Genomic DNA, 23,409 nt, shown 5'->3' on the forward strand with positions numbered 1-23,409 from the left:
TCCTCCCTCCCCTGGCACTGGGTGGCAGTCCTGGGCTCTTTGCATAACCCTGTGGCTTCGCTATCTTCACCCAAGGCAGTGGGCACGGCGGAGGGGAAGGGCAGGGCTGGCCACCATGGCGACGCTCTTCTCCCAGCCCCAGCGGCGCCCGCCCCTCTTGCGCCAGGCCGTCAAGATAAGGCGCCGCAGGGTCAGAGATCTGCAGGATCCCCTGCCCCAAAGGGCTCAGGAGGTAGGAGGGACCTCCGTGGGGAGAAGAGCAGGCCTGGGTGGGGCTCTGCTGGCTCTGGGTGCAGGGCCCCACCTCCTGGGGGCTGTGGCTGAGGATGTGGTCCCCAGCCCTGCCCACCCCGGCCCCGGGCAGAGCCTTCGGGGTCGGCAGAACGGGGTCGGCCACGTGTTCTCTGGGCCACCCTGGGCCTCAGGACTGGAGTCTGAGCCTCTCTGAGCCCCCTCCCTCTGGTGGGCCCCTCCTCCACCCCACCCCACGCGCGGCCGTCCTCCACTCCTCCAGCTCCGAAGACACCATTAGGCAAGGGAGTATCCCTGCTGTGGGCTGGGCGTTTGGGGGAGCAGCTGAGCAGCCCCCAGGCCTGCCTGGCACGACCCCCCCAGGCTGCCGCCTCTGCTGCTGGGCCTCACTTCCGCCGCTGGGGCGCGGAGCAGAGCCACCGATAAGCAGCGCTGTTTCCTCTGGGGAAGGAAGGGAGGCTGGGGTCACGGGTGCTGCGAGCGCACGCTGCTCGGGCGGCTGAGCGCCAATGGACCCGAGCCACAGCCGGCCAGGGGACCAGGAAGGCAGCCCGGGGGCCGGATCCCCGGGAGGCCTGCCGTGGGAACAGGTGTGCGGCACGGGTGGGGCTGGAGGCTGGGTCCTGGGGCCCCCTCAGCCCTCGGGCTGGGCCTGCTCTGTGAGGGGCCGTTCTGGGGTCTGAGCCCTGGTCCAGGCCTCGGGGACACCTTGTCTTTTCACCTCGCTCCCCAGATCGAGCCTCCATCCCACCACCTGTCCCCAGAGGAGGTAAGAATTGGACCGTTTGGGGGGCGCAGAGGGGTGCTGGGGGGCAGCCCCTCATCCTCCCAAACATCCCCCTGGGCTGCTGGCCAAGGCTGGGTCTCAACCCCCTCCTCTCCGCTGTGCGTGTGGAGGCCTGGTCCCCGCCCTGGGCAGGTGCTGCGGGTACCAGGGGTAGCTGGTGGGGCCAAGACCTTCTGGTGGGTGGACGGGGGTTCCCAAGGTGACCGTGCTGTGTCTCAGCGGGCCCTGCTCTACGAGGAAGCGCTCTACACCGTCCTGTACCGCCTGGGTCAGCCTGAGGCCAGCCATGTCGGGGAGTCCTCTGAGCTGCTGCGGTACCTGCAGGAGGTGAGCCCAGCCCCCACGCCACCAGCCTCCCTGCAGCCTGGCCGCCCCCACCCCGTGCCCCAAGCTTCCCACGCTCCTACCCCGCCAGGCCTTCCGCGTGGAGCCCAAGGAGCACCAGCAGATGCTGAAGCAGGTCCAGGAGCTTGAGGTAACCCTGCCAGGGCCGTCCTGGGCTAGCACGGGGGCTGGGGAAGCCCAGCTCCCTCGGGGAGTCAGGCCCCACCTCCTGTCGTTCTAGAAACCAGTATTTTGTCTGAAGGCGACCGTGAAACAAGCCAAGGGCATTCTGGGCAAGGATGTCAGTGGTGAGTAGGCGACGGGGGCCCTGAGGCTTTCTTCCTGGCTCCTTCCTCCCCACCGTCACAGCCTGTCCCAGGGCTCACGGTGGGGGCTCCCGTCTCCCAAACGTCCCCTGGGGCTCACTTAGGTGCCACTGGCCTCTTGCCCTTAGAGTCTGGGACAGACGGCCCCTCCCCCACCCCGAACGGGGTGATGAGGACGCTCCCTGGAAGCCTAGCCGACACCCTGGCTGCCTCCCCCTCCCCCTCCCCCCCAGGGTTCAGTGACCCCTACTGCCTGCTGGGCATCGAGCAAGGGGTGGGTGCGCCAGGGGGCAGCCCTGGGCTCCGGCGTCGGCAGAAGGCTGTGGTGAAGCACACCATCCCCGAGGAGCAGACCCACCGCACCCAGGTCATCACCCAGACACTCAACCCCGTCTGGGACGAGACCTTCATCCTGTACGTGGCCCTGCCCCAGCTCCCACCCCGTCTAGGGCTACCGGGGTGGTGGGGGCACCCCCCTCCTCCATGAGATTAGCAGGACTTCCTGTCCCGGGGGAGGGAGCTTGGCTTGACCAGAGGCAGAGCCTGCCCCCAGTACAGGGGAGACCGACAGGAGGCCAGACAGGATAGAGCGATGGCATTAATGCCGCGTGCTGGTGGGGGCGTCTGGCACATCTGGGTGGATCTGGGGGGTAGCCTGAAGGCTTACTTTAAAGAAGGGAGAGATGCAGTCGGGTAGGGAGGAGAGTTTGCAGGGAGGGACTGAGCCTGGAGAGTGGGTGACGTTGGGGACGGCAGCTTTGGGGGACAGGCTCGGGGCTGAGGTAGCCTGTGGCCTGGTCAGGGGTCTGTGCCTCCAAGACCCTCAGTCATGCTCGTTTCTCGCTACAGAGAGTTTGAGGACGTAAGCAACTCCAGCTTCCATCTGGACATGTGGTGAGGGGCATGCCTACCCGTAGGGGTGGGGAAGAGAAAGGGGCCGGAGGTGAGGGTGGCAGAAAGGGGTCAGGGGCTCCCAGGACACCCTCTCACCTCCCAGTCAAACCGCTGCCCCACCAGGGATATGGACACCGTGGAGTCTGTCAGACAGAAGCTCGGGGAGCTCACGGATCTGCATGGGCTGCGAAGGTGAGTGCCGTGGGGTTCCTGGGGAAGGAGGGGGGCTCCTTCTGCCCTCCCCGCACATGCACACGGGGTGCTGGGCTGCAGGCTCTTTCTGGGCCCATGTGGCCACAGGTGGGGGCAGATCCCAGCCTGGCCCCTCTCTCTCACGGGACCCTGCCTGGAACAGGATCTTTAAGGAGGCCAGGAAGGACAAAGGCCAGGACGACTTTCTGGGGAATGTGGTTCTGAGACTACAGGTGAGTGGAGTGGGGAAATATTCCCGGGAGAGAGGCAGAGAGGGGGTGACGAGGGGATCAAGGGAGGGTTTCCAGGTCTGCACGGAGCGGAGCCTGGGGTCTGCCTCCCATCGCCTCCCCTGCCCAGGACTGTGCAAGGGTCCTGTGGCTCACGGGCATGGGTGTCCCCTCCCCGCCTGGCCTGCCAGGACCTGCACTGCCGGGAAGATCAGTGGTACCCTCTAGAGCCTTGCACGGAGACCTACCCAGACCGCGGTCAGTGTCACCTCCAGTTCCAGTTCATTCACAAGCGGGTAGGTGGCCGGCTGGGTGGGGAGGAGGGGCTGCACCGAGCGTGGGATCCTCTGCTCACGGCCACGCCGGTCCCCCTGCAGAGAGCCACCGCAGCCAGCCGCTCCCAGCCCAGCTACACGGTGCACCTCCACCTGCTGCAGCAGCTCGTGTCCCACGAGGTCACCCAGCACCAGGTACTGCCCTCCTAGGGCTGGGCAGGGCCAGGGTCTGCCTGCCAGGTCCTGACACCCCTCCGCCTGTCCCCTCAGGCGGGCAGCACCTCCTGGGATGGGCTGCTGAGCCCCCAGGCTGCCACCATCCTCTTCCTCCACGCCACGCAGAAGGACCTGTCAGACTTCCACCGGTCCATGGCGTGAGTACCCAGCCCAGCCAGAGCACCAGAGGGCCATCTGCACCACACCACTCTCTCCCTCCCTGCCTGCCCTCCTGCAAGCTGACAGCCTGAAGTCTAAGCCTCAAGAGAGTTTTCTGTTTGGGGCCCAGACTATGTATTTTGAATCAGTTGCCAACTTTTAAAATCTGGAGATTTCCTGTGCAGGTTCACATCTCCAGCTTCCCGTGAAACTTCGTGCTGGAGTTGCAGGGCTGTCGCTTTGCTGGGCTGCAGGTGGTCAGAGAAGAGTGGCGTGCCCTCCCCCTGTCCGTCACAGTTGCCATTCAAACACTTTGTTCTCTGACATCACCTGAGTCCCTCTGGGCAGTTGAGTTTGCCACCCCGGACCCAGACCCCAGGGCCGTTGAACAAATCCGTACACTGATGCTCCTGAATCCGTGTTGAGAGCCTGTCACGTCCCCAGAGCCGTGTTAGATTACCGGAATGCCAGGAAGGGCACACATGAGTTTGCAGATTTTGCAAGGCACGTGAGAAGTAGGGGTACAGCCTGGGTGCTGCCAGGAGGAGGAGGAGAGTGGGTGCTGACACTTGGCATTTGAGGAGGGAGCCAGAAGGAGGCCGGCAGAGAAGGGCAGCTTCTAGGACCATAGGCAGGTGGGTATTCCTGGATGGCTGTGGGGGTGCAGACGAGGCTGGAGACTGGAGCAGGCACTGAGGGCAAGGGCCTAATGTGCCTGCAGGGCCCCTGCAGGGAGTGCAGATGACGCCGTGTCTCTGAGCAGCAGAGGTCCATCCCTGGGCTGCTCTTCTCCCCCAGCCTCCTTCACCCTCCCTCTTGTCTCAGCTCGGTCACCTCTTGAAGTCTCCCCTCAACTCTCTAAAGGGACGCCCTAGCTGACGTTTTACATGTCCTTGAAGGCTCGAATCTCCAAATCTGATATTTCAACAGAAGCAAGAAATCCTGAATTGTAAAATCACAAATATTCTACTTTAAGAGATGGGCGGGCTTCCTAGGTGGCGCAGTGGTTAAGAATCCGCCTGCCAATGCAGAGGTCAGGGGTTCGATCCCAGCTCCAGGAAGATCCCACATGCTGCGGAGCAACTAAGCCCGTTGTGCCAAAAAAAAAAAAAAAAAAAAAGAGATGGGCAATCCATTTACACGTTTGAAAAGCACTTATGGGAACAAAAACAATCCTATGGTTACCTTCAGCCACTGGTTTTCAGCCTCTGAGGGTCGATGGGGATCCCCAGGAGGCTTTGGGGCCGGGGTGGGGGTGGGTGGGTGCTGGGTGCTGTCCCCCCAGCCACCAGGCCGGGCCAGGCGAGCTGTGGGAAGGGAGGTGCCCCCCTTGGCCGGGCTGAGGGCTTCCTGTCTGCCGCAGGCAGTGGCTGGCCTACAGTCGTCTCTACCAGAGCCTGGAGTTCCCCAGCAGCTGCCTCCTGTACCCCATCACCAGCATCGAGTACCAGTGGATCCAGGGCCGGCTCAAGGCAGAGCAGGTGGGCTGGGGCGGGGCAAGGCGTGTGGGGCAGGCAGGGCTCCGGGAGCGGCTACCCGGGCTCCATAAAGCAGCCCCTGGCTCACAGCACCTGCCTGGCCCTGCAGCTGCAGGAGCTGGCCGCCTCGTTCAACTCCCTGCTGTCCTATGGCCTCTCCCTCATCCGGCGGTTCCGGTCTGTCTTCCCCCTCTCCGTCTCCGACTCCCCAGCCCGGCTGCAGTCTCTCCTCAGGTCAGGGGTCACCCCTCCCCCTCCTTCAGTGGAGTCAGGGCACCCGAGCTGGGGCACCTCTGGGATGGGGAAGCCTGCTGGAGGAATGAGTGGGGGCTACGGGGCCACAGGCATGTTGGACACGGCTGTCTCTCCCCACAGGGTCCTGGTACAGATGTGCAAGATGAAGGCCTTTGGAGAACTGTGCCCTGACAGTGCCCCCCTGCCCCGTCTGGTGACCGAGGCACTGCGGGTATGGTGCCCACCCTGCGGGTATGGTGCCTGGGCCCAGCAACCCTCCCTGCTCACTGCCTCTCTGCCCACAGACTGGCACAGTCGAATGGTTCCACCTGAAGCAGCAGCACCATCAGCCCATGGTGCAGGTGAGGGGCTGGGGCGAGGTGGTGGGCGGCAGGGCGGGATGCCTGCCTCTCACAGCCCTGCCTAGTTCACCCCTGTCCCTGCCAGGGCATGCTGGAGGCGGGCAAGGCCTTACTGAGCCTGGTACAGGACATCGTTGGCGACCTGCACCAGTGCCAGCGCACGTGGAACAAGATCTTCCATAAGTGAGCAGGTGGCTGGGTCGGGAGGCAGTGCAGCAGGGGCTCAGAATGGGGACCAGAGGGCCCCCCAGTGTGTGCCGCCAGGTCACGCCTGCTGCCTTTCCTCCAGTGTCCTCAAGATCGACCTCTTCTCCATGGCTTTCCTGGAGCTGCAGTGGCTGGTGAGGCTCCCTGCGTCCAGGCCTCGCCCTCTGCCCCGGCTCTGGAGCTCCGCCCACCACGCCTTCCCTTCGCAGGTGGCCAAGAGGGTGCAGGACCACATTGCGGCTGTGGGCGGCTCCGTGACCCCGGAAATGGGCGAGAGTCTGTTCCAGCTCTACGTCAGCCTCAAGGAGCTCTACCAGCTGGGCCCCGTCCCCTCGGAGAGGTGGGCAGCAGACTGGCTGTGGGGAGAGGAGGGTCCGCAGCCCACAAGTGGCCCCTGCCTTCCCCAGGCTGACCCCGGCTCTCCCCAGGGATGGCGTCCTGGCCCTGGATGGCTTCCACCGCTGGTTCCAGCTGGCCATCCCCTCCTGGCTGCAGAAGACCTATAGCGTGGCCCTGGCGCGGGTGCAGCGCGCTGTGCAGATGGACCAGGTGGGGGGTGGGGCCTGGGCTAGAGGCGGAGTCCCGGATTGGGGGGTGTGGCTTGCGGCTCCGCCGGACCGTGTGGCACGTGAGGAAGCGGGTAACCAGCTTTGAGCGGTGCTCTTGAGGCCAGCTGTGGGCAAAACACTGCCTCCTGTTATACTCGAGGGGTAAACTGTGGCTTCGTTTACAGGCTGATCCCTGCAGCCTGGGGGTCTGGGTGGAGCCCTGCTTGTTCACCTTGCAGCCTCCTGCCCAGCTCAGTGCTTTCTGGCTGTGCGAGTTCTGGATGCTTGCAGATGGAGGGGGGGAGGGAGGGGCATGGGTTTGGCAAGCCTTGAGCCCTCCCTTCTACACACTCCCCCATCTCCTAGCTGGTGCCCCTGGGTGAACTGACCAAGCATAGCACGTCGGCTGTGGATCTGTCCACCTGCTTCGCCCAGATCAGCCACACCTCCCGGCAGCTGGACTGGCCTGACCCAGAGGAGGCCTTCATGATCACTGTCAAGTTCGTGGAGGTGCAGCCTCCTTCCCACCCCACCATTTCCCCCAAGTTCTCACCCTAGCAGCCTCCCAAAGCCTATGTCCTAGAATCCCCCAAGTCACTGAAATTCCTGTGCCTCCCCCATCTGCCACTCCTGGGCACCCCTACCCCCACCAGTTGATCATCCCCTCCTCACCCCAGGACACCTGTCGGCTGGCCCTGGTGTACTGCAGCCTTATAAAGGCCCGGGCCCGTGAGCTCTCTGCAGGCCAGAAGGACCAAGGCCAGGCAGCCAACATGGTAAGGGCCAGAGCTGGGGGCTGAGGCTGGCTGGGGTGGGGGTGGAGCCTGCCAGTCCCGGAGCTATTCTGGAAGCTCTGCATCCTTGTGCCCGTGCCTGCCTGCAGCTGTGTGTGGTGGTGAACGATATGGAGCAGCTGCGGCTGGTGATCGGCAAGCTTCCCACCCAGCTGGCATGGGAGGCACTAGAGCAGCGGGTAGGGGCTGTGCTGGAGCAGGGGCAGCTGCAGAACACGCTGCATGCCCAGCTGCAGGGCGCCCTGGCTGGCCTGGGCCATGAGATCCGCACCGGCGTCCGCACCTTGGCCGAGCAGGTAATTTGTTTGACCCACAGTGAACCCACCCCACCCATCCTCAGCCTGAAGTACCCGCCCCCCCACCCCCAGCAGGACTTGGGCCAATGTCCAGCACTCTCTCCTTCCTGAACCTAAACTCAGGCCCCAGGCAACCTCTCCTGACCCCTGACTCACACCCTGGCCTCCTTCCTACCGTTTTGTGTCTCCAGCTGGAGGTGGGCATTGCCAAGCACATCCAGAAACTCGTGGGCATCAAGGAATCTGTCCTGCCTGAGGATGTGAGTGGCCCTCCTGGCTTGCTGACCTTTGCCAGCAATGTGGGTCAGGGATTGCAAAGGGGCTTAGGGTGGGCAGGGGGCTGAAGGCCATGGGGTGTCAGAGATAAGTCCCCCAGACTTAGGCAAGAAATGTTCCCTCCTGGACCTCAGTTTCCTCCTTGGAGGCTAGGAAGGTGGGGTTGGTTCATTTCATGGACTCTCCCAGCACTGACAGTCAGTGTGGGGGCTGCAGTGGGGGAGGGCTTAGATTTTGCAGCCAAACAGCCCTGGGCATGCCTCCTTCTCAGCTGCCTACTAGCATAGCTGTCCTGTTTATACAGGCCAGCTGACCTCAGTTTCCTCATCTGTCAGGAGGGATAGTAATATACACCTTGGATTGTTTGGGAGAATGTTACTCATGAATTCATCAACTCTTTAAGCACCCACTTGGTCCCAGGTATTGATTTAGGCACTGGGGCTATATATCAATGAACACTATAAAAAAAATCCCTGCCTTCCTAGAGTTTTCATTCTAGTAGGGGAGGTAAAAAAGAGCTAAGTATATAACTATAACAATAGCTATTATTAGAATTGTACATATGTGTATGTGTATAAACATATATATGTATACACACATATGGTATGTTACATAATGGTAGATGCTGAAGAGAAAAATAAAACACACGAGGGAATGGAAAGGGTCAGAGGACTGAATTTTTAGATAGTGGCCAGAGAAGGCCTTACTCAGAGGGTAACAACTGAGTCAAGGAAGCAAGAGAAGGAGCCATGAGGACTTCTCTGGGAGGGAACAGCATGGGCAAAGGCCCTGAGGCAGGATCAGGCCTGGCAGGTTCAAGGGCTGTAGAGGAGGCCAGTATGGCTGGAGCCCACTGTGGTCAGGGGCTGGCTCTGCTAACATTCCACAGATGTGCAGGAAAGCTCCTGGCCCTGTTTCCTCTCTGGGTCAGGGCAAAGGAATGGGGGTGGGACTCGACTGGGTCAGAGCCAGACATGCTGCCACCTCTCCGCAGGCCATTCTGCCCCTGATGAAGTTCCTTGAGGTGGAGCTTTGCTACATGAACACCAACTTGGTGCAGGAGAACTTCAACAGGTCTGCAGCAGCCCCCTGCCCTGCGGTGCCCCATCACCTCTACCTCTCCTCCCACCTGCCCCTCCTTCCCGGCCTCAGGATCTATCCCTCAGGGGAGGATGCAACCAGCCTCTCTTAACTGCTCGCTCCCAGGGTCAGGGCACTCAGGACTGTGCAAGCCTGTCCGTTTCACCTTAGGCTGAGCTGAAAGCTGCCTGTCATTTCTCCCTTAGCCCTGGGCTGCGTCTCCAGGAGGCTGCAGCTCTGGCCTCCCTAACATTAGAGGCAGATGGTGTTCCAGGGGAACTTCTCATCAGGGTCTCTCTGAAAGCAGGGCCCAGCACACCGGGTGGCAGGGGGTACTGGTCAAGGGCATGGGCTCTGGACGACCTGGATTCAGACTCCAGTTTCATTGCTGCTTGGTGGGTGGCCTTGAGCAGAGTACTCAAGTTTTCTGTGCAGATGATCATGGTTCTGACCTCTGTTGAGGACTAAATGAGTCACTCGAAGTGCTGAGAGCAGTGCCTGAAACAAAGGAAGTGGTTGATGACGGAGCTGCCATGACGATGGTGACGGTGATGATGACAGGTCCTCTGCATGGGGCTGCTGGCCTCTAGAGTTCTGCTCCTCTGCTTGTGTGGCCGCAGGGCCTTGGGAGCCCACCTTCTTTATTTCCTAGGCCAGAGAATGCCACTTGTTCAGCTCTGATCCTCACACAAAATAGTTTAATCTTCACTAAGACAGGAGCTTAATTTACCACTCACTGCCTCAAGAACCATTAGAACAGTGTCTGTGCGTAATGAACACTTAAGTATGTGGACTAAATTGACTACTTTTAATATGGACTTCCCCCATTCTTTTGTTTGTTTGTTTTTTAAGATTTATTTATTTAATTTTTGGCTGCATTGGGTCTTTGTTGCTGTGTGCGGGCGTTCTCTAGTTGTGACGAGTGGGGGCTACTCTTCGTTGTGGTGCACTGGTTTCTCAGTGCAGTGGCTTCTCTTGTTGCGGAGCACGGGCTCTAGGCGTGCTGGTTTTAGTGGCTGCAGTACGTGGGCTCAGTAGTTGTGGCTCGCAGAGCTCTGGAGCGCAGGCTCAGTAGTTGTGGTACACAGGCTTCATTGCTCTGCGGCATGTGGGATCTTCCTAGACCAGGGATCAAACCCGCGTCCCCTGCATTGGCAGGTGGATTTTTAACCACTGCACCACCAGGGAAGCCCTCCTCCATTCTTTAAAAAAATTTTATTAGGTTTTTAGACCTCCCGCATTCTTTCTTTCTTCCTTTCTTTCCTTCTTTCTTTCTTTCCTTCTCTCCTTTCTTTTTCTTTCTTTCTTCCTTTCTTTCCTTCTTTCTTTCTTTCCTTCTCTCTCTTCTTTCTTTTTCTTTCTTTCTTTCTTCCTTTCTTTCCTTCTCTCTCTTCTTTCTTTTTCTTTATTTCCTTCTTTCTTTCTTTCCTTCTCTCTCTTCTTTCTCTTTCTTTCTTTCTTTTTCTTTCTTTCTTTCTTCCTTTCTTTCCTTCTTTCTTTCTTTCCTTCTCTCTCTTCTTTTTCTTTCTCTTTCTTTCTCTTTCTTTCTTTCTTTCTTTCTTTCTTTCTTTCTTTCTTTCTTTCTTTCTTTCTTTCCTTTCTTCCTTTCCTTCTTTTTCTTTTTCTTTCTTTCTTTTTGCTGCTCCATGCAGCTTGTGGGATCTTAGTTCCCTGACTTTGGATTGAACCCAGGGCCGTGGTAATGAAAGTGCTGAGTTCTAAGCACTGGACGGACAGGGAAGTCCCCTAGAGCACCCACATTCTTAACTACACTGTTTTTGTGCTTATCTGCCTGACTCTACTCTGACGAGTGGAATTTCAGTTGTTTCAGGTCGTTATTAGGATGGACTGGGCTTGGTTGCTATTTTTCTCTCCCCACAGGCAGTGCCTGCTCGTCCATGCTGTGTGCTGAGATCCTATTCATTTTGCTCGCTCCCATCTTGACTCATGATTCTGTCGTTGGGGGACCATCTCCCTGCCCCCTGCCCCCTTGTTTGTTGGGGTTTGATATTCCTACTGGGAAGGATTCTTCACTAGCTTGTGGGACATGTTGGATAGTATGGGGTCTCTCTGCCCCACCCCCTGCCCTCTTTCCCTCAGGAGACCAGCCCTCCCTCCCTCTCCTGCCTGCAGCCCTGGCCCCAGTCCCACCAGTGAAGCAGGTGGAGGGTGAGGGTGGGGAGGAACTGGGGAACTGGGGGTGGACCTGGGTCCCATGAGGCCTCCTCTTTCTCAAGAGCATCTCTGCTTCCTCCTCTTCTGCCCTCCTGTCCTGTGTCCGGCATCCCTCTGCGTGTCACCCCAGCCTTCTGACCCTGCTCTGGACCCACACGCTCACAGTGCTGGCGGAGGTAGCTGCCTCCCAGCGGAGCTGCCCTCTGGCGTCTAGCAGGCTGAAGATTGCACTACAGGTAATAATACAAGTGACGGCAATAATAACCCTGGTGGGAGAGTGCCTGGGGGTCACCTCTGATGTCTTGCCCCCTAGAACCTGGAGATCTGCTTCTACGCAGAGGGCTGTGGCCTGCCACCCGAGGCCCTGCACACAGCCACCTTCCAGGTAAGGGGCCTTTTGGTGAGCTGGTGGCATTGGGGAGCCTGTGTCCAGGACCAGCTACATAATTTACAGGGCCCAGCAGAAAATGAAAATGTGGGTCCCTTTTATTTAAAAAAAAAATTTATTTATTTATATTTATTGGTTGTGTTGGGTCTTCTTTGCTGCACACAGGCTTTCTGTAGTTGCAGAGAGTGGGGGCTACTCTTCATCTTGGTTCACGGGCTTCTCATTGCAGTGGCTTCTCTTGTTGCAGAGCACCAGCTCTAGGAGCGCGGGCTTCAGTAGTTGTGGCGCAAGGGCTTAGTTGCTCTGAGACATGTGGGATCTTCCCAGACCAGGGATCGAACCTGTGTCGCCTGCATTGGCAGGCAGGTTCTTAACCACTGTGCCACAAGGAAAGCCCATGGGCCCCTTTTAAAAAAATAATTGAGGGGATGTCCCTGGGGGTCCAGTGGTTAAGGCTCTGCACTCACAATGCAGGAGGCGCAGGTTTGCTCCCGGGTGGGGGGACTAAGATCCCACGTGCTGCATGGTGCAGCAGAAAACAAAAACCAAAAAACCCCCAAAGAAACAAACAAAACCCAAGCGTGAGGTTCTTCTAAACACGGTTGGGGCGGGGGCGGCTTTGAGACAGACCACCTTGTCCCTGCCGCTGGCTGTCGCCGGGCAACCCTCACTGTGGTCCCATAGCGCCCAGTGCTTTCCATCACGTTGTTGTCTCCACATTGGTTGTGAGCGTCTGAAGGGCAGCACTGGGCTGCGACTGAGTGTGACAGTTCAGGTGGCTTCTCAGCTGTGCCCCATCCCCAGGCTCTGCAGAGGGCCCTGGAGCTGCAGGCAGCCTCCAGCCGGGACCTCATCCAGAAGTACTTCTGCAGCCGCCTCCAGCAGCAGGTGAGGCTCCCTCCTCGCCGCACTCACTGCGCACCTGGAGCCCCGCCCCGCCCCGCCCCGGCTGACGCTGCCCCTGCGCCCCGCCCCAGGCAGAAACCACCTCCGAGGAGCTCGGGGCCGTCACAGTCAAGGCCTCCTACCGCGTCTCCGAGCAGAAGCTGCGTGTGGAGCTGCTCAGCGCCTCCAACCTGCTGCCCCTGGACTCCAATGGTGAGTGGAGGCTGCCCGGGCCACTTTCCACGTCCCCATTCTGGTCCCCCGAGTCCCTAAGGGCTCTGCTCGTCCCGCCTGGGGACTGGGTGCATTTCCGCCGGATTACCAGGAGGGGGCAGTGCTGCAGAGCGGGGCACAGCTGCTGGGGTGGGGACTGGAGGCGGGGCTGGGATATCCTTGGCCATCATCCCCTGGTCGGCCACTTCCCAGGCTCCAGCGACCCCTTTGTCCAGCTGACCTTGGAGCCCAGGCACGAGTTCCCTGAGCTTGCCCCCCGGGAGACCCAGAAGCACAAGAAGGACCTTCACCCACTGTTCGATGAGACCTTTGAATTGTGAGTGGTCCCCGCACTCGCCGCTCGTCCCCAGCCCTGGATGGGCCTCAGGCCTGCTCCTCCCAGCTGAGGCCAAGGGGCTCCCCTCAGATGACCGGGTTTGAGTCCCAGGGAGGGGGCACTTGGGACAGGTGTTTGCTGGCACAGGCCTCAAACCTGCTCCCCTGCAGGTGGAGTGGGACTGTTGGGGAGACTCCTCCCACGTGTTGCACTGAGGCTTGCTTTCAGGGAAGGGTCCCCGTCCCTGAGATCCTCTGTTCCCCAAGACAGACAGGCCTGGGTACACAGGGCCCCTGGTTTAAAGCATCAGCCTGCAGTCAGAGCAGGCATCATAGCATGTGGCCCAAGGTGCACCGGGCTGAGAGCTGACTTTCAGTCCTAATCCCCACCCGTCTGGGTGAGCCTGCGTGCAGGGGTGGATGGCAGTGGCAGTATGTGGGACAGGCAGCTGAGCCCGACTATGTCCCCCGCCCAGCCTGGTGCCTGCTGAGCCGTGTCAGAAGGACGGGGCATGCCTCCTGCTCACAGTACTGGACCACGACACGCTGGGGGCCGACGACCTGGAAGGGGAGGCCTTCCTGCCGCTGCGCTCGGTGCCGGGCCTGACAGGGGCTGAGGAGCCTGGCGAGGTGCCTCAGACCCGCCTGCCCCTCACCTACCCTGCACCCAACGGTAGGCCTGAGCCCTAGGGCAGGGCAGAGGCCTGAGGCCTGAGGCCTGAGTGCAGGGCCTGCCCCAGCACTGGGGATGCAGGGGAGGGGGCAGCCTGTGAAAGGTTCAGGGTCCCCTAGAGAGGCCAAGTCGGGTCAGAGGGAAGCAGCCTTGGAGGTGGAAGGTTCTGGAGCCAGCGTGGTGGTTTGTTGCTGAGCTCTCGTGCCTGATCAAGGACCAGTGAAGTCTAAGCTAAGCCAAGTGTGTGCTGCTCTCCCTGGTAGGATAGGGTCACCAACAGGTTTGCCTGGGGAGAGGGGCCATCTCTCTGCGCAGGGGGCACATTCTTGCAGAGCAGCCTCCAAGCTTGATAAGGGGAGTAGGTCTTGTGTTTGAGCACTAATGATGGGCCAGTTCTAAGCAGTAGACATAGGTTAACTCTCAGTTCTTACAACCACCCGGTGAGGCAGGTGTTATTGCTATTCTCCAGATGAGTAAACTGAGGCACAAGTTGGCTAACTGGCCACAGTTTTCGTATGAAAAGGTAACAGTCGCCACCTGAGGCAGTAGGGTCAAGTGTCTGGGCCAGCACCGCTGCTCGGGGTGGCAAACGCGTCTCCTGTCTCGTCTGTCAGGCTGTCTTGTGAGCTTGGCTGGTGTGGGCCCACCGCTAGTTGCTGGAGAATGGGGCAATGCTGTAGCTCCTGCCATGCCCCAGGCACTGCCTCTCCCCGTGTCTGACCCCCAAATGCCTCTCTTTGCAGGGGATCCAATCCTGCAGCTGTTGGAGAACCGGAAGGGTGACCGTGAGGCCCAGGTGTTTGTGCGGCTGCGGCGGCAGCGAGCCAAGCAGGCCTCCCAGCACCTGCCGCGGCCAGGGCGGTAGCCGTGGAGGTTGGGTCCATGGGAGGTCGGGGTCTCCCCACCACAGGGCAGCCCTCCCACCTGGCCTAACGCACCAGAAGGGCCCTGTAAGTCTGCGGAGCCCCAGCGTGCGCGGCTCCTGCTACCAGAGCCAGGGCCCCACTCGCAGTATTTATACTCCCTCCTCCCTCCCTTCAGCCCCAGCCTCAGCCTTCTCTGCCAGCCGGAGGGGAGACAGCTGTCTGCACCCCTTGCCCCTGCTGTCCTCTTAGGGAAAAGCTGCTCTGGCAGAGCAGGGTCCCGGCACCCCCTCTCCTGGCAGGCCTGTTCCAGCCACTGAGGTGAGGGGCCTGCCAGCACCCAGGCTAAGGAGTCTAGTGCCAGGGACCTTCTGCCCTGAAGGGGTGAGAAGTGGCGGGCAGTGGGGCTGCCAGTTTGGCTAGCTGTGTCTGCTGAGGACTCCTCCTCCTCGGGACAGTACCTACCACCTAGAAACTTTCTTAGCAAAAATAAAAAAATTAACAGTCCTTGTCCTCTTACAAAACATACTATTGGCCTTCAGTGGGGCCTAGATTACAGTCAGGCTGTGCAAACCCCCTCCTCAGGCCTCAGACCTTGAGCTGCCCCAACTCTGGGCCCTGGCCCACCACTCACTCCCCCATGTTACAGAGCAGCGAGGCAGGTGTGGAGGTAATGATGTAGCAGCAAGGGCTGGGGCAACTGGCATCACTGGTATTTTGGCCAAAGGCTTCGAACAAAACACCACCAGACATAGCAGGTTCTGTGGCCACCGCCCAGCACTGGAGCCTGGCACTCTCATGGGAGCACCATGAGTGGGGGGGCCTCCCAGGGGTGCAGGCCGAGGCCAAGGGGCTGCTCTAGACAGCAGGGCTTACAGGAATGGGCCCCCAGACCTGCCTGGGTGGGTGGCTCATATGCTGGGAGTCAGAGCCTGCTGAGGCTCGCTTGTCATTCTAGTTGTGTGACCACGGTCGAGTCACCTAACCTCTCTGAGCCTGCAGAGGTAAGATGGGGGGGGGGGGGGGGGAGGTCAGAGAAAATCATCTCCAAGATTCCTTTCAGCTCTGCTCCTCTAAGACCCATACAGAAAGCCCACTAGGCGTGTTCTTTTCACATCCACCTGACAGGCCAGCTAAGAGCAGGGGGAGGGAGGTGGCTCAAAGTCTCCCTCCACCTTTTCTTCTGATGCTTTTATGAGCAGGCACTGTCGGTTCCTCTGAGAAACCACTAGGGGCCCTGCTGTCTTTTGGAAAACAGTAAGCACACCAGTTGCATCTGGCAACAGAGCTTGGAAGAGCCCTAGGGCCTTGGGGGTCTCTGGGTCCAGGGCTAAAGGTCCCCATCCCAAGGACCCCAGCAGGCCTGCGTTAGAACTCAAGCTCTGTCTAGGAGCCAGGAGCAGCCTTCGGGCCTGGACAAGGCCCAGGGATGCTCAAGGCCTCCTCCGCTACCTAGCTACACCCCAGGCTTCGGGTGCGAGCCTTTTCCATGGCTGAAACCTGGACTGGGCCAACCGATCTGGGAGCTGGCCCACTTCATAGTTCAGGGGCCCTCATTTGAGGCCCTGCTCTTCCTCACCCCTACATAAACAAGCTACCACTGCAAGTTCATATTTTATTTCCAATACATTTGGAGCTTTGATTTTTGCATTTTTTGTAAAAAAGTTTTCACTTAATTCATTGAAAGCCCTTTCGTGCTGAGCCCAAGGTGGGGGGGGGGGGGGGCCTGGACTGGGCCAGACCCTTTGCAGCCCTCTTACACCCACCCCAGACCCCCAGTGCCAGGAATGGGGTGGCTTCCCTCTGCCCACTCTCCCCCCCGCCCCCTGCTGCATCTCTCTGTACAGAACAATTTTAAAAATGGAAGCTAAGACACAATATACATCGGACAGGCACACACACACATGCACACAGGCGTCTGCTCCAAACGGGCAGGACGTCAGCTGCACTCAAGAGAGCACCAAGGAATGCATACGGAGCCCCTCCTGGGGAGGAGGGCAGGGCCTGGGCCCCACCTTGGTCCTCACAGTCCGCAGCTCCTCCACACCTATTGCCCTGCTAGCTGCCAGAGGGAGGGGTGGACAGCACGGAGGGCTGTGCAAAAGGGGGGACAGCTGAGGGCAGCTGGGGGGTGATGGAGAGGGCAGTGCCAGCCTTATAGGTGTTCCTGGGGCCAGGGAGGCTGCTCTAGGAGCCCGGGGGTTGGGGGAGGACTGGGGTAGATCCCTGGCCTCAGGTACCTGAGGGGTAGAAGGCCTGGGCTTTGCCCCTCGAGGAGCTTCAAGGGCCCAGGGTCGGGAGTGGGGCTGGCCCCACAGCTTTGGCCTGCCAGCCCGGACTACATACACATTTGGTAAACCTAGGAGCTAGGCGGGCCTGGACCCCTTCTCAAACCTCACAGCTGGGAACCAGGTCTGCCCCCAAGTCCTCCCTACCCCTGGCTCTCGCCCTGGCCTGGGGAGCTGGGGTGAACAGGGCCTGCCCTGCAGGCTTGTCCCCTTCCCTCGGCCCCTTCCAGCTTCCCACCCTTCCCTGCTCAGGCCCCAGGAAGAAGTTAAAAATAGTTAGTTCCTACATAAAAAAGAAACAGAAACAGATTCCCTGCCAAAAGGCTGGTGGGAGAAGAAGGGACTTTGTCTCTGCAGTGGGAAAAGTAGGGAGCGGGCAGGGGGAGGACTGCAAAATAGTTTTTTCTTTTAAAAAGTGCTTGGTAAGTCTGTTTTAAAGTGTGTGTCTATATCTATGTACAGATATACACACAGACACTGTTCACACACTGGCCGCCCACGCACACCTGCACACACACAGAAATGTATACATATACATAATCATATACATATACATATACATACATACATACATACATATATATACTTTAAAAAGTCCTAGGGGAGATCTGAGCCAGGCCGGGGCCAGGCCTGCAGGGTCACGACTGGAGGGCGTGGGCCCGGCCGGGCTGGCAGACAGGGCACTCACTGCCCTCGGCACAGAGCTCACACAGCACGGCGTGTTGGCACGGCAGCACCGCTCGGTTCTGCTCCTGACACTTAAGGCATTTCACCGACTGCATGTGGAACACGGCCTGTGGGGAAAGGGACGTCACGGTCACTGGCCCAGCCGGTGTTGGACAAGGAGCTCTCCCAACTATCACTTCAGCCCCTTGGGGCACAGAGCTCAACAATGGGCTCACAGGCCCCAGCTGACAAGGGAGAGGGCAGGGTCAGAGGGCAGGCTGATCACCTCAAGGCACCGAATTTCTGCTTTCAGCTGTCAGGCTGAGTCGGGGGGAGTTGGAGCCATGCATGGGGGAGAAAGGAGGGCCAAGGCTGCTCTGCAGCTCCCATCTAGATGGGCTTTTCCTTGCACACAGACTTCTACCTCATCTTGTTTGATCCTATGATGACCCTAGGTCCCCAATGGGAACTATGGGGTCTGGAGAGTCGTGACGGGCCTGAGATGACATGGCCACATGTGGGGCCTGGCTGCCAAGTGCCCAGCGAAGGCAGGAACGCTCTTCCCACTGTGCCACACTCCCCTGGGGACCCAGGAGGCAGGGCACCGAGGGACGCAGACAGTAAGTAGCCCTGGGGACCTAACCATTCTGGAATGTCTGCTGGCGTGTGCAAAGCTCACAGGAAGAGGAATGGCCAGGATGACACTTCGGACCCAGGTGCGCTGATACAGCTCAGCTCAGTGCTGCCCTCAGAAGTTTCCCGGGGAGGGGCAGTGCCCATCGACCTCCAGCTTTCCCACCTCCCCAGTGAGTGACATTCTCTTCCAAGCTCCCCTCCAGCGGCCGGCATTTTGTGTTAGCTCAGCAGGGACAGAGGCTCTCAGAAGGAGCGTGGCCATTCCTGGAGCAGCAGGGACCCATGTGAGTCCAAGCACTGGCTGAGACCACTGTATATCCCCAGCCTGTGCTCCCCAACCTCCTAAGCTGACCTTGTCCACTTGCTCCAAGTGAGCCCGCAGCTGCTTCTGGAGAGAGTAGAGGGTGGAGAGCGAGAGGGCCTCCAGGTCAGGGAAGGTGGGCAGGGCCTGTGGGTCAGGGCCCGAGTGTAGCCGCTCCAGCTCCTCCTGTAGTTTCTTCACCTGCACCTCCAGTGCATCCCGCTGCTCCCGGGCCAGCTCACACTCAGCACCTGCTGCGCTGGCCCGCTCCCCGGCCTCCTCTGCCTCCTTCTTCCAGGCATCACAAGCCTGTGGGCCCAACACGCAGCACCTTGTCACAATGGCCCCTTGCCCCTGCCCCACCCCCCCGCCCTGAGAGTGCATCTCCGGGAGCCCATGTGGGTCACTGTGGCTGCAGGGCCTGCAGGGGCCAGGTGTCTGGGAAGGGGAGCAGGGAGGAGGGCTGATGCTGCCTGCAAAGAAGAGAGGTTTCAGGACCTAAAAGAGACCCTCTGTGGGCAGGGAAAGGGGCTAAGCCCAGCAGAGCAGGGAGCACTAGGCAGAGCTGGCCAGCACCTCCAGGGGAGGCCAGGCTGTGGCTGGACATAAGGCCTGTCTCAGAACCCAGAATCCTGGACCTAGAGCCCAGAGAGTCAGGGCTTCTGGGGAGAGGCAAGCGGTGCTCTGGGACCAGACCTAACAAACACCTCACAGAGGGAGTTCCAGGTCTGGGATACCAGTCACCCTAGGGTCCTGACCAGCAAGGCAAGTTTTTCCACAGGGGGACAGAATAAACAAAACTGAGTTTCTTTTCTGTTCTTCAGGACCCCTGACCTCCCCCAGGCCCTGCACCCACTCTGTGTAAGATGGGCTCGGGCTAGGTGCCCCCAGGCCCTGGGGAAGGTGGGTGGGCCTGAGGGTCCAGTACCTGCTTCGCCTGCTTCCAGGACTCCTCCCACTGCTTGATGGTGCCGTTGGCTTCATCTAGCTCTTGCCGAAGCCGGGCCAGCTCGGCAGCCCCAGGCCCTGACAGGAAGGCAGGGGAAGTGCCCGGGGAGAAGCTTCCAGAGGCAAAGTGCTCCCAGATGCTGCTATTCATCCCATTCAGACCTGCCCCAGGAAGGAGAGAAGCATCAGCGCTCTGGAGGGGCCCGGGCCCTGTGCAGCCCTGCCTGGGGGCCTCCAGGGCTTGGCTGTGCGAGGCTCCAGCAATGTCAGGCTGGGGAATTTCACTGGGATGTGTGGGCACCACCTGTTACCCATCAGCTGCCATTTAACTCCCCAGTCTCAGCGTCCCCATCTGTAAAGTGGGGCTCCCACCACTTGCCTCACAAGGTGATTCAGGGGACTTGGGAAGTGCTGTAGGGAGAGCAGTCTGTGAATTTGGCAATTTGTGATCACAGCTTCACTTCCAGGCTAGACAAAGGGGAGCCTTCTTGCACCCTGATGTGAGGCCCAGGAGGAGATTCAGGAAAAAAGAGATGGGTCAGAGCCGCAGATGATGGCAGAGCTGGAGCAGGAAGAGCACAGGGAGCTCTGGGTCCATCCCCCTTGTTTTACAATGAGGAAACTGAGATAAAACGTGTTGCCAGGAATCACAAAAAAAGTAAGTGGTAGAGCCAGGACAGTCAGGGCTTCTGGCTCCAAAGGCCAACTGGCTCCAAAGGCCGAATATGCAAACAGGCTGAGCTGTGTGCTCACCCACCGCCCCCACCCCCTCATTCAACAGAAGCTCTGCATCCCCTGCTCTGTGGCCCCCAGGGCGCCCCTGTCTTCTGAGGGAGACCCGTATCCACCTCTGGCCTCATTCTGCCCAAACTTATCGTTCTAATGACTTCTTTCTTGCTCCCTTTCCCACTAATCCAGCCAGGATGTTCCAGAACTGGACAGACTTAAGAGTCTGTCCTGCAGGCAAAGGCAAGCGCACCCACATGGCCAACACCATCCTGCGCTGAGGCACGAGGCCCTCCGCGGCTCTCCTCCCCCTCAGGTGGCATGTCCTCTCGTGCACGGGAGCCACTTCCTCAGGGAGCCCCGCCCAGGTTAGGTCCCTCTATCCTGAATCATAGAGCCCAGCCTATTGCCTCCGCACAACAGTGACGGTCTCTAAGTATAAGCTAACGTCAGGGCACTTCTGCCGCCCCCAACAGACCACGGCTCCACGCCGGCAGGGACTGTTGAGCTCACCTTGTAACCATAAAGCTGCTCAATAACTACGTGGGGAGGGAATGAGTGTGTGGCCAGTAGTAGGGCTACCGTCAAGATGCTTCCAGCACGTGGGGCAAGTCAGACAAATGTCACACTAAGCACCTGAAGCTGACGGCATCGGCGTTGACAGTAAAGGTGCTGCCCTGATCTCCAGAGAGATTAGGGAAGGACCCAAACCTGGTCAGAAGGTCAAAGGACAGCTCCAAGGCTCAGGCCTGGTGTGAGCAGAATGCCTGGGGGAGGGTGTCTCTGATCTCCTTGAGCAGCTGCCTGGGGAGGGGACGTGAGAGAAGCAGCTGCAGCTGACTGAGAGGCAGCAGCTTGGGCGTACGCGCTTTCACACGTTACCGCAGGGGACGTTCGCACTGACCCTGGGCACACACGTAGGTCTCCCCCCGCGCTTCTAGCCCCTCTGTTCTGACGTGCCCTCCAGAGCCCCCGGTCCACACAGTTCTAATGTTGGGTTCGGGAGACAGCTTTTGGGGCTAGAGCTGGCTCTCCCTGGTGCTTCTGCTGGCCAGGACGGCCACCCTGCGCCAGGGGTGAGTCGGCTCAGACTCCTCCCTTGACCTCCAGGAGCTCTGGGTGACTGGGCAGAGCCGCCACACTGGTACAAAGAACAGACCTCGGCCCTGCCGACGCTGAGGCCATGCTTCTCGCTGTGCACTAGCCCGGTGCCTAGCACTTCACTCATGTTATTTCATTTAAGCCTCACAACCACCGTACGGTGTTGCCATTATACCCATTTTACAGAGGAAACTAAGGCAGAGAGGCTAAGTCACTTGTCCAGGTTCACAGAGCTCAGAGAACCGGTGCCTGACGTGCCTCTGTGCCCAGAGCCCCTGCTTTAACCTCCACTCTGTACTGCCTCTAGCTGTGGAAAAAACGGCCAAAGGCACTTTCCAAAAGCCCAGATTCCTGCCCCAGGCCTCAGAGAGCCATACCCGCTCTTACCCAAAGATCCATGTGATGCTGAGGTCCCCAAAAATGTGTTTTCTGATTGGCTCAGGTGGCCCTGGGGCTGCTGCAGGAAATGCGAGGAGAGGCTGACGGGAGGGGACGGGGATGCTGAGTGGAAGGAAGCAGAACTGCCCAAGGAGCCAGGGATGTTCACGGGTGCGGAGCTCTGCAGCAAACTGCCGCCTGCAAGGGAGGCCCAGGAGGGTGGCCGAGTGAGGGCTGCACGAGCCATGCGCAGCCACACTGAGCGTGGGATGGCTTGTCTGCCCGCCCCCAGGCCTGACTGAACTCCAGGAGCCCTCCCATGCCATCCTGCCCACCCACCGCCCAGTACCGATTGTGATGCTGCCCGGATGGGGCACCGTGCTGTTATCAAAAGTCTTCTCTAGGGCAGCAACCCCGAACTCATTCAGGTCCAGGTCATCCAGGGCGGACTCTGGAGACAGAGTGATTGGACATGAGCCCCCTGGGGCCACACAGCCCCAAGGCTCCAGGCCTCGCCTCCCGAGCCACCTGCCCTTTCCTGTCTCTTCTCCTGCCCCCGTCTCAGCCAAGCCCAGTCCCACTGGACCTGTGCTCTCTCAAGCCTCTGCTTGTGCCTGTCTCTGCCAATGCCAATCCCCCTCGCCAAGTCCAGCTCAAATGCCTCTCCTTTCTGAAGCCTTCTTTGATACCCCCGGGGGAAATGAGTATTAATCCGGCTGACAGAGGTCTCGTCCTCTGATGTTACAGTGTGTATGTCTCACCCCTGAGCTCACTGAGAGCAGGCAGGTCTCTGGACCCTCAGTGGCTAGTTCATAATAGTTGCCCAACAAATGTCCACTGAGCTCTGAGGAACTGGACTGGGAGGGCAGGAACAGTGTCCCTCCCTGAGGGCGGGAATAGCGTGTCTTCTTCTCACCCCAGTGCCTGTGACAGGAGCGGGCACAAAGTGGCACCCATAAATGACTGTTGAAAGAGAAGAGCAGCGGCTTCTAATGACCGGGAACTCTGAGGAGAGCTGTGCAGGTTGTTCACAAGGCTACCTAGTTGGGGCTGCATGACATAGGTCGTGGAAAGAGACTGCGCACACCACGAGAAGAGATATCTCTTTCTAATCTGCACAAAAGAGGGCTGATCTGCTATAAAGGCTAGTCCTGCCCTTACACCTTGGGCTCATGTTCCATTTAGGTCAAAGGGCTCAGAATAGCCACCCTCTGACTCTCCCAAGACAGGTGTCTAAAGTGACCAGTACGCTGCTTTGACCTAGTATCTCTGACTCCAGACCTGCTCCTAGACTTAGCAACAGAAATGGCCCAATTACCTATGACTGACTCTACCGTGTCGCTGGTGGGGTAGAAGGGCAGAGCATTTGCATTCATGCCAGGAACGCTACTGGTGCCGGCGGGGCTGGGGGGAGTAGCTGCTAAGCTGGAGGTGATACTAGAAGAGATGCTTGAGGTCAGGGGGCTGCCCACGGGGAGGATGCCCAGCATGTCCTGCAACGAGAGAGTGAAGAGAAGATAGTGGGATGGCTGCCCACCGACAGGGGCTGAAGATGGAGGCTGGCTGGGGCAGAGGGCAAAGGTGCATCCCAGCTCTCCTCCGGTTGCCCTCAACACCTTGTTGAGAGGCTGGAGTTAGACAGGTGTGGCTCGGAGGCTGCGGGGCCTACTCACCCCTAAAGTTCTGCAGCAGGGGAAGGGAGAAGTGAGTTCAGTGCCAGTATAGATGCTCAACAAACTTTTTTTTTGGACTAATGAAGTGAGTCCAGGAGGTGAGGGGCTCCAGGGCCTGACCCCCCACCCTCTCTGAATTTGGGGCTGGGGCCCACCGTAATCCTGTCCTCAGTTTGTAGAGAAAGCAGTGCCCACACTCCCTGAAGAAGCCTCCTGGGGTTCTGGGCCT

General features: G+C 59.3%; 2 protein-coding genes across 8 annotated transcripts in view; one reads left to right on the top strand and one right to left on the bottom strand.

The window, feature by feature from the left end:
- On the top strand, nucleotides 1–15,498 carry UNC13D (unc-13 homolog D). Of its 3 annotated transcripts, XM_057715960.1 has the most exons (32): nucleotides 1–232; nucleotides 986–1,021; nucleotides 1,259–1,366; nucleotides 1,455–1,514; nucleotides 1,605–1,671; nucleotides 1,923–2,103; nucleotides 2,539–2,583; nucleotides 2,707–2,775; nucleotides 2,939–3,008; nucleotides 3,197–3,301; nucleotides 3,383–3,475; nucleotides 3,551–3,654; nucleotides 5,019–5,136; nucleotides 5,243–5,367; nucleotides 5,509–5,599; nucleotides 5,673–5,729; nucleotides 5,815–5,912; nucleotides 6,019–6,070; nucleotides 6,146–6,276; nucleotides 6,365–6,485; nucleotides 6,851–6,994; nucleotides 7,162–7,260; nucleotides 7,368–7,574; nucleotides 7,766–7,834; nucleotides 8,845–8,924; nucleotides 11,236–11,341; nucleotides 11,419–11,490; nucleotides 12,298–12,381; nucleotides 12,471–12,591; nucleotides 12,805–12,928; nucleotides 13,404–13,600; nucleotides 14,344–15,498. In XM_057715960.1, exons 1-32 carry the CDS (start codon nucleotides 116–118, stop codon nucleotides 14,463–14,465), a joined length of 3,273 nt encoding a protein of 1,090 aa, XP_057571943.1. In that variant the 5' UTR covers nucleotides 1–115; the 3' UTR covers nucleotides 14,466–15,498. The 3 variants fall into 3 exon arrangements, 2 of the variants coding, with proteins under 2 accessions (XP_057571943.1, XP_057571944.1); XR_009050005.1 differs by lacking the exon at nucleotides 12,805–12,928 and having other exon boundaries at nucleotides 14,344–14,480; XM_057715961.1 differs by lacking the exon at nucleotides 13,404–13,600.
- Nucleotides 15,499–16,066: 568 nt separating this feature from the next.
- Nucleotides 16,067–23,409, bottom strand: part of UNK (unk zinc finger) — a 33,496-nt gene continuing 26,153 nt past the window's right edge. For all 5 annotated transcript variants that reach the window (XM_057715966.1, XM_057715962.1, XM_057715965.1 and 2 more), the window contains 6 exons: nucleotides 22,826–23,000; nucleotides 21,857–21,958; nucleotides 21,517–21,705; nucleotides 19,283–19,464; nucleotides 18,406–18,663; nucleotides 16,067–17,545 (listed from right to left, as the gene is read on the bottom strand). In XM_057715966.1, the coding sequence (XP_057571949.1) occupies nucleotides 17,390–17,545; nucleotides 18,406–18,663; nucleotides 19,283–19,464; nucleotides 21,517–21,705; nucleotides 21,857–21,958; nucleotides 22,826–23,000 (1,062 nt within the window). In that variant the 3' untranslated portion in view covers nucleotides 16,067–17,389. The remainder of the gene's footprint in view (nucleotides 17,546–18,405; nucleotides 18,664–19,282; nucleotides 19,465–21,516; nucleotides 21,706–21,856; nucleotides 21,959–22,825; nucleotides 23,001–23,409) is intronic.

The sequence above is a fragment of the Hippopotamus amphibius genome, chromosome 17 (genome assembly GCF_030028045.1).
Source record: "Hippopotamus amphibius kiboko isolate mHipAmp2 chromosome 17, mHipAmp2.hap2, whole genome shotgun sequence".
NCBI lineage: Eukaryota > Metazoa > Chordata > Mammalia > Artiodactyla > Hippopotamidae > Hippopotamus > Hippopotamus amphibius.